This window comes from Mesoplodon densirostris, chromosome 7 (genome assembly GCF_025265405.1).
Source record: "Mesoplodon densirostris isolate mMesDen1 chromosome 7, mMesDen1 primary haplotype, whole genome shotgun sequence".
Taxonomy (NCBI): domain Eukaryota; kingdom Metazoa; phylum Chordata; class Mammalia; order Artiodactyla; family Ziphiidae; genus Mesoplodon; species Mesoplodon densirostris.
In genome coordinates, this window is record NC_082667.1 from 63,700,144 (window position 1) to 63,716,740 (window position 16,597).

The 16,597-nt window shown below is 43.1% G+C and overlaps 1 protein-coding gene across 1 annotated transcript; it reads left to right on the forward strand.

Moving 5' to 3' along the window:
• Positions 1-519: 519 nt before the first annotated feature.
• LOC132493575 (lysine-specific demethylase 4D-like) lies at positions 520-9,784 on the forward strand. The gene is given in 4 exon segments (XM_060104270.1): positions 520-2,222; positions 2,224-2,278; positions 9,577-9,644; positions 9,646-9,784. Coding segments are annotated over 4 exon segments (1,965 nt in total).
• Positions 9,785-16,597: the final 6,813 nt, after the last annotated feature.

Genomic DNA, 16,597 nt, shown 5'->3' on the forward strand with positions numbered 1-16,597 from the left:
TCTCCTTACTAGAGTACAGGAATTCCACTGTTCACAACACCATTTCTTGTATTGTCAATCTTCTGAAATTTTAGCTTTTATTTGACTATGCAATTATATTCCATGGTGGTGTTTTATTTGTAGTTCCCTAGTAACTATTTTCAAACATTGGTTTTTAACCTGTCTCTATTGTATTTTTTTTTTTAGGTTTTGTTTTCAATACTGCCCTGAAGACACTACATTTGGGATACCCACCCAGGGCTGGGTGATTCACTAGAACTCAAGAGGCCAGAGCCAAGTGTCAACCAAGGACATCACAGACTTGCAGGCTCAGCCAGCATCAGTCCTGAGCAAGGCTTCTGCCCAGCGTGGAGTCCCCTGCAGAATCAGCAAGCCTAAGAAATATTATCAACTCATTGCATTGAAGTCTACTGGGGGTTCCTGCTGATATACTCCAACCCGTTTTTGAAAAAGCAGTGTTTTCCAGCATCCTCACCTATCCAGAACATAAATAAAACCTTGGGAGTTTCTTGCTTATTAATGAAAGCTATGAAGTCTAAGTCCAACTGGGCCAAGAACCCAAGTTGTAGCATAATGGTATTTCATCCAACCAAAGAAGAGTTTAATGATTTCGAGAACTACATTGCTTATATGGAATCCCAAGGTGCACACCGAGCAGGCGTGGCTAAGATAATTCCACCCAAGGACTGGAAAGCCAGAGACACCTATGATGATATCGATGACATCTTAATAGCCGCTCCCCTCCAGCAGGTGACTTCTGGGCAGGCAGGTGTGTTTACTCAGCACCACAAAAAGAAGAAAGCCATGACCGTGAGCGAGTATCGCCGCTTAACAAACAGTGAAAAACACCAGACTCCATTCTACACTGATTTTGAGGATCTGGAGCGAAAATATTGGAAAACACGCCCCTATGGTTCACCAGTATACGGTGCGGACGTCAGTGGCTCCTTATTCGATCAAAACAGGAAGCAGTGGAACCTTGGCCACCTGGGAACCATTCAGGACCTGCTGGAACAGGAGTGTGGAGTGGTCATCGAAGGCGTCAACACCCCCTACCTGTACTTCGGCATGTGGAAGACCGCCTTCGCCTGGCACACAGAGGACATGGATCTTTACAGTATCAACTACCTGCACTTCGGGGAGCCCAAGACCTGGTACGCGGTGCCCCCGGAGCACGGCCGGCGCCTGGAACGCCTGGCCAGGGAGCTTTTCCCGGGCAGCTCGCGGGGCTGTGAGGCCTTCCTGCGGCACAAGGTGGCTCTCATCTCGCCCACGGTCCTCAAGGACAACGGCATCCCCTTCGGTCGGGTCACTCAGGAGTCTGGAGAGTTCATAGTGACGTTTCCCTACGGCTACCACTCTGGCTTCAACCATGGCTTCAACTGTGCGGAAGCCATCAATTTCGCCACCCCGCGCTGGATCGATTATGGCAAAGTGGCCTCGCAGTGCAGCTGCGGGGAGGCCCGGGTCGCCTTCTCCATGGACCCCTTCGTGCGCATCCTGCAACCGGAGCGCTACGAGCTGTGGAAACGCGGGCAGGACCGGACCGTGCTGGACCACACGCAGCCCACGGAGCCCAGCAGCCAGGGCCTGAACGCCTGGAGGGAGGTCCGCGCGGCCTGGGGAGCCACTCTGGGCCCCAGGCACCACCAGCCCCGCCGTGCTCCGCGCCCCCGTGGGCCTGTAGCCGCGGACGGTGGGACCCGCCACCGAGTCCCTGTGCATGCTGTGTCCCGGCGCCCCTCGCCGGCCCGGGGTTCTTGCTCGGCAGCCCAGTTCGAGGCTGCGGCCACCTGCACCTCCGGGGAGCCCGGCCCGACCCAGCCGCTGACCCCAGGTCCATCCGCCCCGGATCGCCACCCAGCTGGAAGACGTGGCCCTCGTCGTCGTCCTTGGGAACAGGGGACTCAGGAGCCAACTGCTCCCCCCAGGGCTAAGAGGCGCCTCTCCTTAGACACAACGCCCACATCTCTGCACTTCAAAGCTCAGCTCCAGTTTGATGGCGATCCCTTGATGGACAACCCTGCATTGCTGAGCCCATGGCTCCAGCATCCTTCTAAGGCTTCCGGGTGCTGTTGTGCCCTTGATCTTCAACCCTTGGGTCCTCCATTGGATCCCGAAAATCCGATGCATCCTGGCCCATGCCTGCCATCTCTGGAGGGTATTACATCCAGTTACCTTGACAGCCTCCCTTTGATTCCTCCCTTTGTCACTGAGACTCTGAGTGTTCCCCAGGGACGATGCTGGGAACTGCAGGGCCCCCGTGAACTTCTGTGAGGTTGTAAGGTTGGACCACTCTTTTTTTTAAAATCTTTATTATTATTATTATTACAATTATCATTATTAAACTTTAAAATGCATTCTAATTTCTCACTTGCTTAATTACTGCCTAGAGCCAGGGCAGATGGCAGGCAGCTGAGAAGGAATTTTTAGACCAAGAATGAGGCTTGATTTTCTATTGTTTTAATTCTCCTCTTACTGAAAATGCCTATAGGGTAGTTTTTCTCAAATTCTGAGTCAACAGAGGAGTATATTTTTAAAATATAGATTCTCAACACACCCTTTCTCCCACCCAGTGAATCAGAATCCAGAAAATCTGCAGTGTGTTTCAAGCCACTATACAAGAGCTTCTAATGTGTACCAAAATTTAGATGCCTCCATTATAGAGAATTCTTGTGGACCATCCAGCTTAGCCCTTGGAAAATTATTAAGTTGTAAAACTTCTCTCCTCAGTATTCTTTTTTGTTTTTACATCTTTATTGGAGTATAATTGCTTAACAATGGTGTGTTAGTTTCTGCTTTATAACAAAATGAATCAGTTATACATTTACATATGTTCCCATATCCCCTCCCTCTTGCGTCTCCCTCCCACCCTCCCTATCCCACCCCTCCAGGCGGTCACAAAGCTCCGAGCTGATCTCCCTGTGCTATGCGGCTGCTTCCCACTAGCTATCTACCTTACGTTTGGTAGTGTATATATGTCCATGACTCTCTTTCGCTTTGTCACAGCTTACCCTTCCCCCTCCCCATATCCTCAAGTCCATTCTCTAGTAGGTCTGTGTCTTTATTCCTGTCTTACCCCTAGGTTCTTCATGACATTTTTTTTCTTCTTAAATTCCATATATATGTGTTAGCATACGGTATTTGTCTTTCTCTTTCTGACTTACTTCACTCTGTATGATAGACTCTAGGTCTATCCACCTCATTACAAATAGCTCAATTTCGTTTCTTTTTATGGCTGAGTAATATTCCATTGTATATATGTGCCACATCTTCTTTATCCATTCATCTGATGATGGACACTTAGGTTGTTTCCATCTCTGGGCTATTGTAAATAGGGCTGCTATGAACATTTTGGTACATGTCTCTTTTTGAATTATGGTTTTCTCAGGGTATATGCCCAGTAGTGGGATTGCTGGGTCATATGGTAGTTCTATTTGTAGTTTTTTTTTTTTTTTTTTTTGCGGTACGCGGGCCTCTCACTCCTGTGGCCTCTCCCGTTGCGGAGCACAGGCTCCGGACGCGCAGGCTCAGCGGCCATGGCTCACGGGCCCAGCTGCTCTGCGCCATGTGGGATCCTCCCAGACCGGGGCACGAACCTGTAGCCCTTGCATCGGCAGGCGGACTCTCAACCACTCCGCCACCAGGGAAGCCCGTATTTGTAGTTTTTTAAGGAACGTCCATACTGTTCTCCATAGTGGCTGTACCAATTCACATTCCCACCAGCAGTGCAAGAGTGTTCCCTTTTCTCCACACCCTCTCCAGCATTTATTGTTTCTAGATTTTTTGATGATGGCCATTCTGACTGGTGTGAGATGATATCTCACTGTAGTTTTGATTTGCATTTCTCTAATGATTAAAGATGTTGAGCATTCCTTCATGTGTTTGTTGGAAGTCTGTATATCTTCTGTGGAGAAATGTCTACTTAGGTCTTCGCCCGTTTTTGGATTGGGTTGTTTGTTTTTTTGTTATTGAGCTGCATGAGCTGCTTATAAATTTTGGAGATTAATCCTTTGTCAGTTGCTTCATTTGCAAATATTTTCTCCCATTCTGAGGGTTGTCTTTTGGTCTTGTTTATGGTTTCCTTTGCTGTGCAAAAGCTTTTAAGTTTCATTAGGTCCCATGTGTTTATTTTTGTCTTTATTTCCATTTCTCTAGGAGGTGGGTCAAAAAGGATCCTGCTGGGATTTATGTCATAGAGGGTTCTGTCTATGTTTTCCTCTAAGAGTTTGATAGTGTCTGGCCTTACATTTAGGTCTTTAATCCATTTTGAGCTTATTTTTGTATGTGGTGCTAGGGAGTGATCTAATCTCATACTTTTACATGTCCCTGTCCAGTTTTCCCAGCACCACTTATTGAAGAGGCTGTCTTTTCTCCACTGTACATTCCTGCCTCCTTTATCAAAGATAAGGTGACCATATGTGCATGGGTTTATCTCTGGGCTTTCTATCCTGTTCCATTGATCTATCTTTCTGTTTTTGTGCCAGTACCATACTGTCTTGATTACTGTAGCTTTGTAGTATAGTCTGAAGTCAGGGAGCCTGATTCCTCCAGCTGCATTTTTTGTTCTCAAGATTGCTTTGGCTATTCGGGTTTTTTTGTGTCTCCATACAAATTTTGAATTTTTTTGTTCTAGTTCTGTGAAAAATGCCAGTGGTAGTTTGATAGGGACTGCATTGAATCTGTAGATTGCTTTGGGTAGTAGAGTCATTTTCACAATGTTGATTCTTCCAATCCAAGAACATGGTATATCTCTCCATCTATTTGTATCATCTTTAATTTCTTTCATCAGTGTCTTATAATTTTCTGCATACAGGTCTTTTGTCTCCTTAGGTAGGTTTATTCCTAGATATTTTATTCTTTTTGTTGCAATGGTAAATGGGAGTGTTTTCTTGATTTCACTTTCAGATTTTTCATCATTAGTATATAGGAATGCCAGAGATTTCTGTGCATTAATTTTGTATCCTGCTACTTTACCAAATTCATTGATTAGCTCTAGTAGTTTTCTGGTAGCATCTTTAGGATTCTCTATGTATAGTATCATGTCATCTGCAAACAGTGACAGCTTTACTTCTTTTTTTCCCATTTGGATTCCTTTTATTTCCTTTTCTTCTCTGATTGCTGTGGCTAAAACTTCCAAAACTATGTTGAATAAGAGTGGTGAGAGTGGGCAACCTTGTCTTGTTCCTGATCTTAGTGGAAATGGTTTCAGTTTTTCACCATTGAGGACGATGCTGGCTGTGGGTTTGTCATATATGGCCTTTATTATGTTGAGGAAAGTTCCCTCTATGCCTACTTTCTGCAGGGTTTTTATCATAAATGGGTGTTGAATTTTGTCAAAAGCTTTCTCTGCATCTATTGAGATGATCATATGGTTTTTATCCTTCAATTCATTAATATGGTGTATCACGTTGATTGATTTGCATATATTGAAGAATCCTTGCATTCCTGGAATAAACCCCACTTGATCATGGTGTATGATCCTTTTAATGTGCTGTTGGATTCTGTTTGCTAGTATTTTGTTGAGGATTTTTGCGTCTATGTTCATCAGTGATATTGGCCTGTAGTTTTCTTTCTTTGTGACATCCTTGTCTGGTTTTGGTATCAAGGTAATGGTGGCCTCGTAGAATGAGTTTGGGAGTGTTCCTCCCTCTGCTATATTTTGGAAGAGTTTGAGAAGGATAGGTGTTAGCTCTTCTCTAAATGTTTGATAGAATTCACCTGTGAAGCCATCTGGTCCTGGGCTTTTGTTTGTTGGCAGATTTTTTATCACAGTTTCAATTTCAGTGCTTGTGATTGGTCTGTTCATATTTTCTATTTCTTCCTGATTCAGTCTTGGCAGGTTGTGCATTTCTAAGAATTTGTCCATTTCTTCCAGGTTGTCCATTTTATTGGCATAGAGTTGCTTGTAGTAATCTCTCATGATCTTTTGTATTTCTGCAGTGTCAGTTGTTACTTCTCCTTTTTCATTTCTAATTCTATTGATTTGAGTCTTCTCCCTTTTTTTCTTGATGAGTCTGGCTAATGGTTTATCAATTTTGTTTATCTTCTCAAAGGACCAGCTTTTAGTTTTATTGATCTTTGCTATCGTTTCCTTCATTTCTTTTTCATTTATTTCTGATCTGATTTTTGTGATTTCTTTCCTTCTGCTAACTTTGGGGTGTTTTTGTTCTTCTTTCTCTAATTGCTTTAGGTGCAAGGTTAGGTTGTTTATTCGAGATGTTTCCTGTTTCTTAAGGTGGGATTGTATTGCTATAAACTTCCCTCTTAAACTGCTTTTGCTGCATCCCATAGGTTTTGGGTCGTCGTGTCTCCATTGTCATTTGTTTCTAGGTATTTTTAAATTTCCTCTTTGATTTCTTCAGTGATCACTTCGTTATTAAGTAGTGTATTGTTTAGCCTCCATGTGTTTGTATTTTTTACAGCTCTTTTCCTGTAATTGATATCTAGTCTCACAGCGTTGTGGTCGGAAAAGATACTTGATACAATTTCAATTTTCTTAAATTTACCAAGGCTTGATTTGTGACCCAAGATATGATCTATCCTGGAGAATGTTCCATGAGCCCTTGAAAAATGTGTATTCTGTTGTTTTTGGATGGAATGTCCTATAAATATCAATTAAGTCCATCTTGTTTAATGTATCATTTAAAGCTTGTGTTTCCTTATTTATTTTCATTTTGGATGATCTGTCCATTGGTGAAAGTGGGGTGTTAAAGTCCCCTACTATGAGTGTGTTACTGTCGATTTCCCCTTTTATGGCTGTTAGTATTTGCCTTATGTACTGAGGTGCTCCTATGTTGGGTGCATAAATATTTACAATTGTTATATCTTCTTCTTGGATCGATCCCTTTATCATTATGTAGTGTCCTTCTTTGTCTCTTCTAATAGTCTTTATCTTAAAGTCTATTTTGTCTGATATAAGAATTGCTACTCCAGCTTTCTTTTGATTTCCATTTGCATGGAATATCTTTTTCCATCCCCTTAGTTTCAATCTGTATGTGTCTCTAGGTCTGAAGTGGGTCTCTTGTAGACAGCATATATATGGGTCTTGTTTTTGTATCCATTCAGCCAATCTGTGTCTTTTGGTGGGAGCATTTAGTCCATTTACATTTAAGGTAATTATTGATATGTATGTTCCTATTCCCATTTTCTTAATTGTTTTGGGTTCGTTATTGTAGGTCTTTTCCTTCTGTTGTGTTTCTTGCCTAGAGAAGTTCCTTTAGCATTTGTTGTAAAGCTGGTTTGGTGGTGCTGAACTCTCTCAGCTTTTGCTTCTCTGTAAAGGTTTTAATTTCTCCATCAAATCTGAATGAGATCCTTGCTGGGTAGAGTAATCTTGGTTGCAGGTTTTTCTCCTTCATCACTTTAAATATGTCCTGCCAGTCCCTTCTGGCTTGCAGAGTTTCTGCTGAAAGATCAGCTGTTAACCTGATGGGGATTCCCTTATGTGTTATTTGTTGTTTTTCCCTTGCTGCTTTTAATATGTTTTCTTTGTATTTAATTTTTGACAGTTTGATTAATATGTGTCTTGGTGTATTTCTCCTTGGATTTATCCTGTATGGGACTCTCTGTGCCTTCTGGACTTGATTAACTATTTCCTTTCCCATATTAGGGAAGTTTTCAACTATAATCTTTTCAAATATTTTCTCAGTCCCTTTCTTTTTCTCTTCTTCTTCTGGAACCCCTATAATTTGAATGTTGGTGCGTTTAATGTTGTCCCAGAGGTCTCTGAGACTGTCCTCAGTTCTTTTCATTCTTTTTTTCTTTCTTCTGCTCTGCAGTAGTTATTTCCACTATTTTATCTTCCACGTCACTTATCCGTTCTTCTGCCTCAGTTATTCTGCAATTGATCCCATCTAGAGTATTTTTAATTTCATTTATTGTGTTTCTAATCATTGCTTGATTCATCTTTAGTTCTTCTAGGGCCTTGTTAACTGTTTCTTGCATTTTGTCTATTCTATTTCCAAGATTTTGAATCATCTTTACTATCATTATTCTGAATTCTTTTTCAGGTAGACTGCCTATTTCCTCTTCATTTGTTAGGTCTGGTGGGTTTTTATCTTGCTCCTTCTCCTGCTGTGTGTTTTTCTGTCTTCTCATTTTGCTTATCTTACTGTGTTTGGGGTCTCCTTTTTGCAGGCTGCAGGTTCGTAGTTCCTGTTGTTTTTGGTGTCTGTCCCCAGTGGCTAAGGTTGGTTCAGTGGGTTGTGTAGGCTTCCTGGTGGAGGGGACTAGTGCCTGTGTTCTGGTGGATGAGGCTGGATCTTGTCTTTCTGGTGGGCAGGTCTACATCTGGTGGTGTGTTTTGGGGTGTCTGTGGACTTTTTATGATTTTAGGCAGCCTCTCTGCTAATGGGTGGCATTGTGTTCCTGTCTTGCTAGTTGTTTGGCATAGGGTGTCCAGCACTGTAGCTTGCTGGTCGTTGAGTGAAGCAGGGTGCTGGTGTTGAGATGGAGATCTCTGGAAGATTTTTGCCGTTTGATATTATGTGGAGCTGGGAGGTCTCTTGTGGACCAGTGTCCTGAAGTTGGCTCTCCCACCTCAGAGGCACAGCACTGACTCCTGGCTGCAACACCAAGAACCTTTCATCCACACGGCTCAGACTGCTCAGTTTGGGATGATTTGTTGTCTATTCTTGTATTCCACAGATGCAGGGTACATCAAGTTGATTGTGGAGCTTTAATCCACTGCTTCTGAGGCTGCTGGGAGAGATTTCCCTTTCTGCTCTTTGTTCTCACAGCTCCCGGGACTCAGCTTTGGACTTGGCCCAGCCTCTGCGTGTAGGTCGACGGAGGGCGTCTGTTCTTCACTCAGACAGGACAGGGTTAAAGGAGCAGCCGCTTCGGGGACTCTGACTCACTGAGGCCGGGGCGGGGCGGGGAGGGACGGGCACGGAGTGCGGGGCGAGCCTGCGGCGGCAGAGGCCGGCGTGACGTTGTACCAGCCTGAGGCGCGCCTTGCGCTCTCCCGGGGAAACTGTCCCTGGATCCCGGGACCCCGGCAGTGACGGGCTGCACAGGCTACCCGGAATGGGGGCATGGACAGTGACCTGTGCTCGCACACAGGCCTCTTGGCGGCAGCAGCAGCAGCCCCAGCGTCCCACACCCGTCCCTGGGGTCCGCGCTTTCAGCCGTGTCTCGCGCCCGTCTCTGAAACTCCTTTAAGCAGCGCTCTTAATCCCTTCTCCTCGCGCACCAGGAAACAAAGAGGGAAGAAAAAGTCTCTTGCCTCTTTGGCAGGTTCAGACTTTTTCCCGGACTCCCTCCTGGCTAGCTGTGGCGCATTAGCCTCTTCAGGCTGTGTTCACGCCGCCAGCCCCAGCCCTCTCCCTGCGCTCCGACCAAATCCCGAGCCTCAGCTCCCAGCCCCGCCCACCCCGGCGGCCGAGCAGACAAGCCTCGGGCAGGTGAGCGCTGGTCGGCACCGATCCTCTGTGCAGAAATCTCTCCGCTTTGCCCTCCGCACCCCTGTTGCTGTGCTCTCCTCCGCGACTCGGAAGCTTTCCCCCTTCGCCACCCGCAGTCTCCGCCCGCGAAGGGGCTTCCTAGTGTGTGGAAACCTTTCCTCCTTCACAGCTCCCTCCCCTGGACCACTCTTATGCCTCTAAGAGTCTTGTCCCAGCTGCAGAGACCAGTCTCCCGCACCCTTGACTGTGATCCCCTGGGGCTAAAGCTAGAGGCACCTGCATCTCTTGAGTCCTGGGAGGAATTCCTCACCAATGGATGGTCTTCAATCTGTGAGCCCATGACTACTGAGGAATTTGCTAAATGTGACTTTATCTGACCCTCCACCCCAGAAACCACAGAAGCTCCCAGCCAAGCAACAATCTGGGCTGGGCCTGTCCTCAGTGGAGATGCTTTATCTCCTAGAAATGACCCATTTCCCAAGCTGCCAGATGCTTTCTCCTACCATGACAACCAGGGCTCCTAGCAGCCTCTGAAGTGGACCTTCCCACGAGGACAGCTGCCATAGAATGTTGTACCTCTCAGGTATTCTCATCCTGCTACTGAACATTGTTGTGCCTTTGGCTTCTGCCTTGGCTTAGATGGTATGGACACTGCTTGCTTCTGATGGCACCCTCAGGGGACCTCCTTGCAGTGGTGTGCCTCTAGTCCCCATAATAATTTGGGGCAACACTGGACGATACTGAGGATCTGGCTGAGCCCCTTCCATCCCCAAGCTTCATCTGGGCCTCTGAGTCACTGACCGTGGTTTCCAGTGGATAGTGCTGCAACCACAAGCAAGCCTCATGAGCTTCTCACATCACACGCCTGTGAATCTGACACCCTCTTCTTCCCAGGCCACTGCTCATGGCCTAAACTAGACCTTTGCCCATTTGAGTCTGTTCGCTAGTTTTGTCTCATAGACTTTTAAACTTTATTGATGTTTATTAAAGTTGCTATCCCAGTGTGTATCTGCAAAGCAAAGAAAGGTAACATCCTTAAAATATATATATATATATATATATTTTTTTTTTTTTTTTTTTTTTTTTTTTTTTTTGCGGTATGCGGGCCTCTCACTGCTGTGGCCTCCCCCGTTGCGGAGCACAGGCTCCGGACGCGCAGGCTCCGGACGCGCAGGCTCAGCGGCCATGGCTCACGGGCCCAGCCGCTCCGCGGCATATGGGATCCTCCCAGACCGGGGCACGAACCCGTATCCCCTGCATCGGCAGGCGGACTCTCAACCACTTGCGCCACCAGGGAGGCCCCTTAAAATATATTTTTAAAATCAGAATTATCCCCTAAAGGAAAGTAACCTTGCAATAACCAACCCGCTCTTTTGCTTAGTATCACTTCCTGTTCTCACTCCCTTCTGCCTACATATTTTATTTTGTACAGTTCCTCGGTGCTCCTTCCTGCTAGACTGAATGCTGCCAAATTTGAATTGAATTTTGCATAAATAAACTCTTAAAATGTTTAATATGCCTCAGTTTATCTTTTAACTGTCTAAAACAGAGTGATCCAGAAAAGTTAAAATTAAAAGAACAGACAAAACTATACCAAGCAAAATGCAAACAGAAAGCAGAAGTCATGGATCTTGTATCAGACAAAGTCAAAGGTGCATGAAAAGGCTCTAAAGGCTAAATTTCCCCATGAAGGTGTAGCAGTCGTGAATACCGAGGCAACTTTGATAAAGTATAAATTACAGAAAATCAAACAAGTTGAAAGAAATGCATTAAAAATAGGAGAATTTAAGTCACCTTATGTGATATTGTGATTTATAATATAAAATATATATTTGGTCCTCATCTCTGTTTCTGGTCAATAGCTCCTAAAAATCCTTGGAATTTCCTAAGAGAGTTATGTTTTATGATTTTGTTATGTTAATGAGGTGGCTGTTGGAATGCCCTTAGGTCACTTAAGGGTGGGGGCCGTTTGCCAGGGGAACCAACCCCGTGATTACAGTGTTGGGATTTTCAGTCCCAACCTAGACTTCCAAGGCGGGGGGGGGGGCGGGGGTGGGGAAGGGGCTGGAAGTTGAACCAATCACGAGTGGCCACTCATTTAATCAATTGTGCATATATAATGAAGTCTCCATAAAACCCCAGAAGGATGAAGTTTGGGGAGCTTCTAGGTCGGTGAACATGTAGGCATTTGGGGACAGTATTGCACCTAGAGAGGGCATGGAACCCCCTTTTACCTTACTTAGTGCAAGAGAGAAAAAATGGACAAACTTAAGGATGTAGAAAACTTCGACAGCATTAACAGTTAGGTAGAATTTACATACCTGGTAATAGAGTACTCAGTTTTGTCATTACCAAAGGATCAATCATAAAAACTGACAATACATTTGGGTGAATAGAAAATACCAATAAATTCCAAAGTAAGGGGAAAAAATCAAACTCATTAATTATCATGCAATAAAACTAGAAATTAGGGCCTCCCTGGTGGCGCAAGTGGTTGAGAGTCCGCCTGCCGATGCAGGGGATACGGGTTCGTGCCCCGGTCTGGGAGGATCCCATATGCCGCGGAGCGGCTGGGCCCGTGAGCCATGGCCGCTGAGCCTGCGCGTCCGGAGCCTGTGCGTCCGGAGCCTGCGCGTCCGGAGCCTGCGCGTCCGGAGCCTGTGCTCCGCGACGGGGGAGGCCACAGCAGTGAGAGGCCCGCATACCGCAAAAAAAAAAAAAAAAAACTAGAAATTAACTTTAAAAATCGGGAAATATATAGGTCCTTCCTGGAAAGTTAAAAATTCTCAATTAAAAGACCTGTAAGTTAGAGGGATATAAACCACAATAGCTAAATACCCTGGAGACAAGGACATAGAATAAATATTTGTTAACTGTATAAACTCTAGAGCCAGACTGCCTGATTTTGAATCCCAGCTTTATTCTTACCAGTTTGTATGACTTTGGCAAATTATTTAACTTCAATTATTTAACTTCATGATAACTCAGTTTTCTCAACTGTAAAGTGGGATAGTAATAGTAGCTACCTCATATGATGGGTAGGTTGATTCTATGAGTTAATATTTGCAAAGTGCTAAGACTGATGCCTGGGACACAATAAGCGTTATTGGAGTGTTTTTAGATTTAAAATGAATGAAATACCTAGGAATATATGAGATTCAGTTAAATAATACTGAGGAAAATTTACAACCTTAAGTATTTTTATCCATAAAATTAAAAGTAAGCAATTACATGGATTAAGCTTCTGTCTCATAAAGTTAGGGAAAAACAAAGAGAGTAGCAGGAAGGAATTAATAAGGACATATGCAGAAGTAAATGAGTTAGAAAAACTGTAAAATAATATAAGAAGTCAACAAAAAGCTCAACTGGATACTTTTCTGGAAAAATTAATTAACTAAAACAGATTTCAGAAGAGATAGAAAATCTAATACAGGGACTTTCCTGGTGGCACAGTGGTTAAGGATCCGCCTGCCAACACAGGCGACATGGGTTCAAGCCCTGGTCTGGGAAGATCCCACATGCCATGGAGCAACTAAACCCATGTGCCACAACTACTGAGCCTTCACTCTAGAGCTTGTGAGCCACAACTACTGAGCCTGAGTGACACAACTACTAAAGCCCACACGGGGCTTCCCTGGTGGCGCAGTGGTTGGGAATCCGCCTGCCAATGCAGGGGACAAGGGTTCGAGCCCTGGTCCGGGAAGATCCCACATGCCACGGAGCAACTAAGCCCATGTGCCACAACTACTGAGCCTACACTCTAGAGCCCGTGAGGCACAGCTACTGAAGCCTGTGTGCCACAACTACTGAAGCCCGCGTGCCTAGAGCCCATGCTCCTCAACAAGAGAGGCCACCACAATGAGAAGCCTGCGCACCACAACGGATAGTGGCCCCTGCTCGCCACAACTAGAGAAAACGCGCGTGCAGCAGCGAAGACCCAATGCAGCCAAAAGTTAAATAAATGAATAAATAAATAAAATTTAAAAAAAAATAAAGCCCACACGCCTAGAGCCTGTGCTCTGCAACAAGAGAGAAGCCACAGCAATAAGAAGGCCGTGCACCATAAAGAAGAGTAGCCCCCGCTCACTGCAAGCAGAGAAAGCCTGCTCACAGCAACGAAGACCCAAATCAGCCAAAAAATAAACAAATAAATAAAATTTTTTAAAGTAATTATAAAAAAAATAAAATCTAAGACATAAATTTCTATGTAAGAAATATAAAAAGATGTCAAAATATATGCCTCTTCAAAAATCACTAGTACCAGGTAGTTTCATGGGGGAAGTGTGTGGAAACCTTTAAACTGCAGGTCTTTTCAAACCTATTTAGGCATTCAAAAACAAGAAAAAATTCAAAGTTTTAAAGTAAGCACAACACTGATAGAAAAACCTGACAAATTGCATAGTGAGAGTAATAGACAAAAGTTATTTATGAACATCTATGCAAAAGGTTTTTTTTGTTTTGTTTTTTCCTAAAGAGTAGTTTAATCCTTTGCTTATGGAAAATCAACAGAGAGAGGCAAACCAGAAACTTCTGTTGGCAATTTCCCTTAATAGTTCATTAACACCTCTCATCCTGCTATCTTGTGACATATTAGTAGATCTGTAAATATTTAAGATATTTATAATGTGTAAATATACCATGGTACCTTGGAGTAAGACAGAAGGGGGAGGGACATGTCTAATTATGAAAGTCACGTGAGATAGCTGGTAGATATTTGTTGAGGAAGAAAAATGCCATGTTATACAAAGAAATCTTCTGCATGATATAGTGTGTTTAGACCCACACTGTAAAATATTCTTCTGTGTATTTTCTACAAGAGTCTTCTACAATGTAGAATCTATGCTAAGAACATATAATGCTCTATGCTGTTTTCATCTCTTTACTTTAGGCTTGGGTTTGTACTTCCTCTTATCTCTCATTTTAGGAAGTAGCCTGAAGCAACCAGATCTTTGTTGCTGCCAACCCTACTGAAATATTCATTTTCTTTTCTTGTAATATTTCCTTCCATTCTGCTCCATGTGCACACTTACCACAGTAGTCCTCAATTCTGTCATTTCATTGGTGCATGCTTGCAGACTTCTAGTTGTTTCACTCTGTATGACAGTCTTTAGACTCATCCACTTCTCTACAAATGACCCAGTTTCGTTCCTCTTTATGGCTGAATAATATTCCATTGTGTATATGTACCACAAACTTCTTTTTCCATTCGTCTGTCGATGGGCATTTAGGTTGTTTCCATGACCTGGCTATTGTAAATAATGCTGCAATGAATATTGGGGTGAATGTGTCTTTTTGAATTATGGATTTCTCAGGGTATATGCCCAGTAGTGGGATTGCAGGGTCATATGGTAATTCTATTATTAATTTTTTAAGGAACCTCCATACTGTTCTCCAGAGTGGCTATATCAATTTACATTCCCACCAATAGTGCAAGAGGGTTCCCTTTTCTCTACACCCTCTCCAGCATTTGTTGTTTGTAGATTTTCTGATGATGCCCATTCTAACTGATGTGAGGTGATATGTCATTGTAGTTTTGATTTGCATTTCTCTAATAATTAGTGATGTTGAGCAACTTTTAATGTGCTTCTTAGCCATCTGTATGTCTTCTTTGGAGAAATGTCTATTTAGGTCTTCTGCCCATTTTTGGATTGGGTTGTTTTTTTAATATTGATTATAAATTATAATCAATATAACTTATAATTAATTATAATTACATATTTTGGAGATTAATCCTTTGTCCATTTATTCATTTGCAAATATTTTCTCCCACTCTGAGGGCTGTCTTTTCATGTTGTTTGTAGTTTCCTTTGCTTTGCTAAAGCTTTTAAGTTTCATTAGGTTCCATTTGTTTATATTTGTTTTTCTTTCCATTACTCTAGGAGGTGGATCAAAAAAGGTCTTGCTGTGATTTATGTCAAAGAGTATTCTTCCTATGTTTTCTTCTAAGAGTTTTATAATGTCTGGCCTTACATTTAGGTCTCGAATCCATTTTGAGCTTATTTTTGTGTATGGTGTTAGGGAGTGTTCTACTTTCATTCTTTTACATGTAGCTGTCCAGTTTTCCCAGCACCACTTATTGAAGAGACTGTCTGTTCTCCATTGTATATCCTTGCCTCCTTTGTCATAGATTAGTTGGCCGTAGGTGTGTGGGTTTATCTCTGGGCTTCCTATCCTGTTCCGTTGATCTATATTTCTGTTTTTGTGCCAGTACCACATTGCCTTGATTACTGTAGTTTTGTAGTATAGTCTGAAGTCAGGGAGTCTGATTCCTCCAATTCCATTTTTTTCCCTCAAGACTGATTTGGCTATTCGGGGTCTTTTGAGTCTCCAGACAAATTTTAAGATTTTTTTGTTCTAGTTCTATAAAAAATGCCATTGGTAATTTGATAGGGATTGCACTGAATCTGTTGATTGCTTTGGGTAGTAGAGTCATTTCCACAATACTGATTCTTTCAATTCAAGAACATGGTATATCTCTCCATCTGTTTGTATCATCTTTAACTTCTTTCATCAGTATCATAGTTTTCTGCATACAGGTCTTTTGTCTCCCTAGGTAGGTTTATTCTTAGGTATTTTATTCTTTTTGTTGCAATGGTAAATGGGAGAGTTTCCTTAATTTCTCTTTCAGATTTTTCATCATTAGTGTACAGGAATGCCAGAGATTCCTGTGCATTAATTTTCTATCTGGCAACTTTACCAAATTCATTGATTAGCTTTAGTAGTTTTCTGGTGGCATCTTCAGGATTCTCTATATATAGTATCATGTCATCTGCAAACAGTGACAGTTTTCCTTCTTCTTTTCCAATTTGGATTCCTTTTATCTCTTTTTCTTCTCTGATTGCTGTGGCTAGGACTTCCAAAACTATGTTGAATAATAGTGGTGAGAGTGGACATCCTTGTCTTGTTCCTGGTCTTGGAGGAAATGCTTTCAGTTTTTCATCATTGAGAATGGTGTTTGCTGTGGGTTTGTTGTATATGGCCTTTACTGTGTTGATGTAGGTTCCCTCAATGCCCACTTTCTGGAGAGTTTTTATCATAAATGGGTGTTAATTTTGTCAAAAGCTTTTTCTGCATCTATTGAGATGATCATATGGTTTTTATTCTTCAGTTTGTTAACATGGTGTATCACATTGATTGATTTGCATATATTGAAGAATCCTTGCATCCCTGGGGTAAATCCCATTTGATCA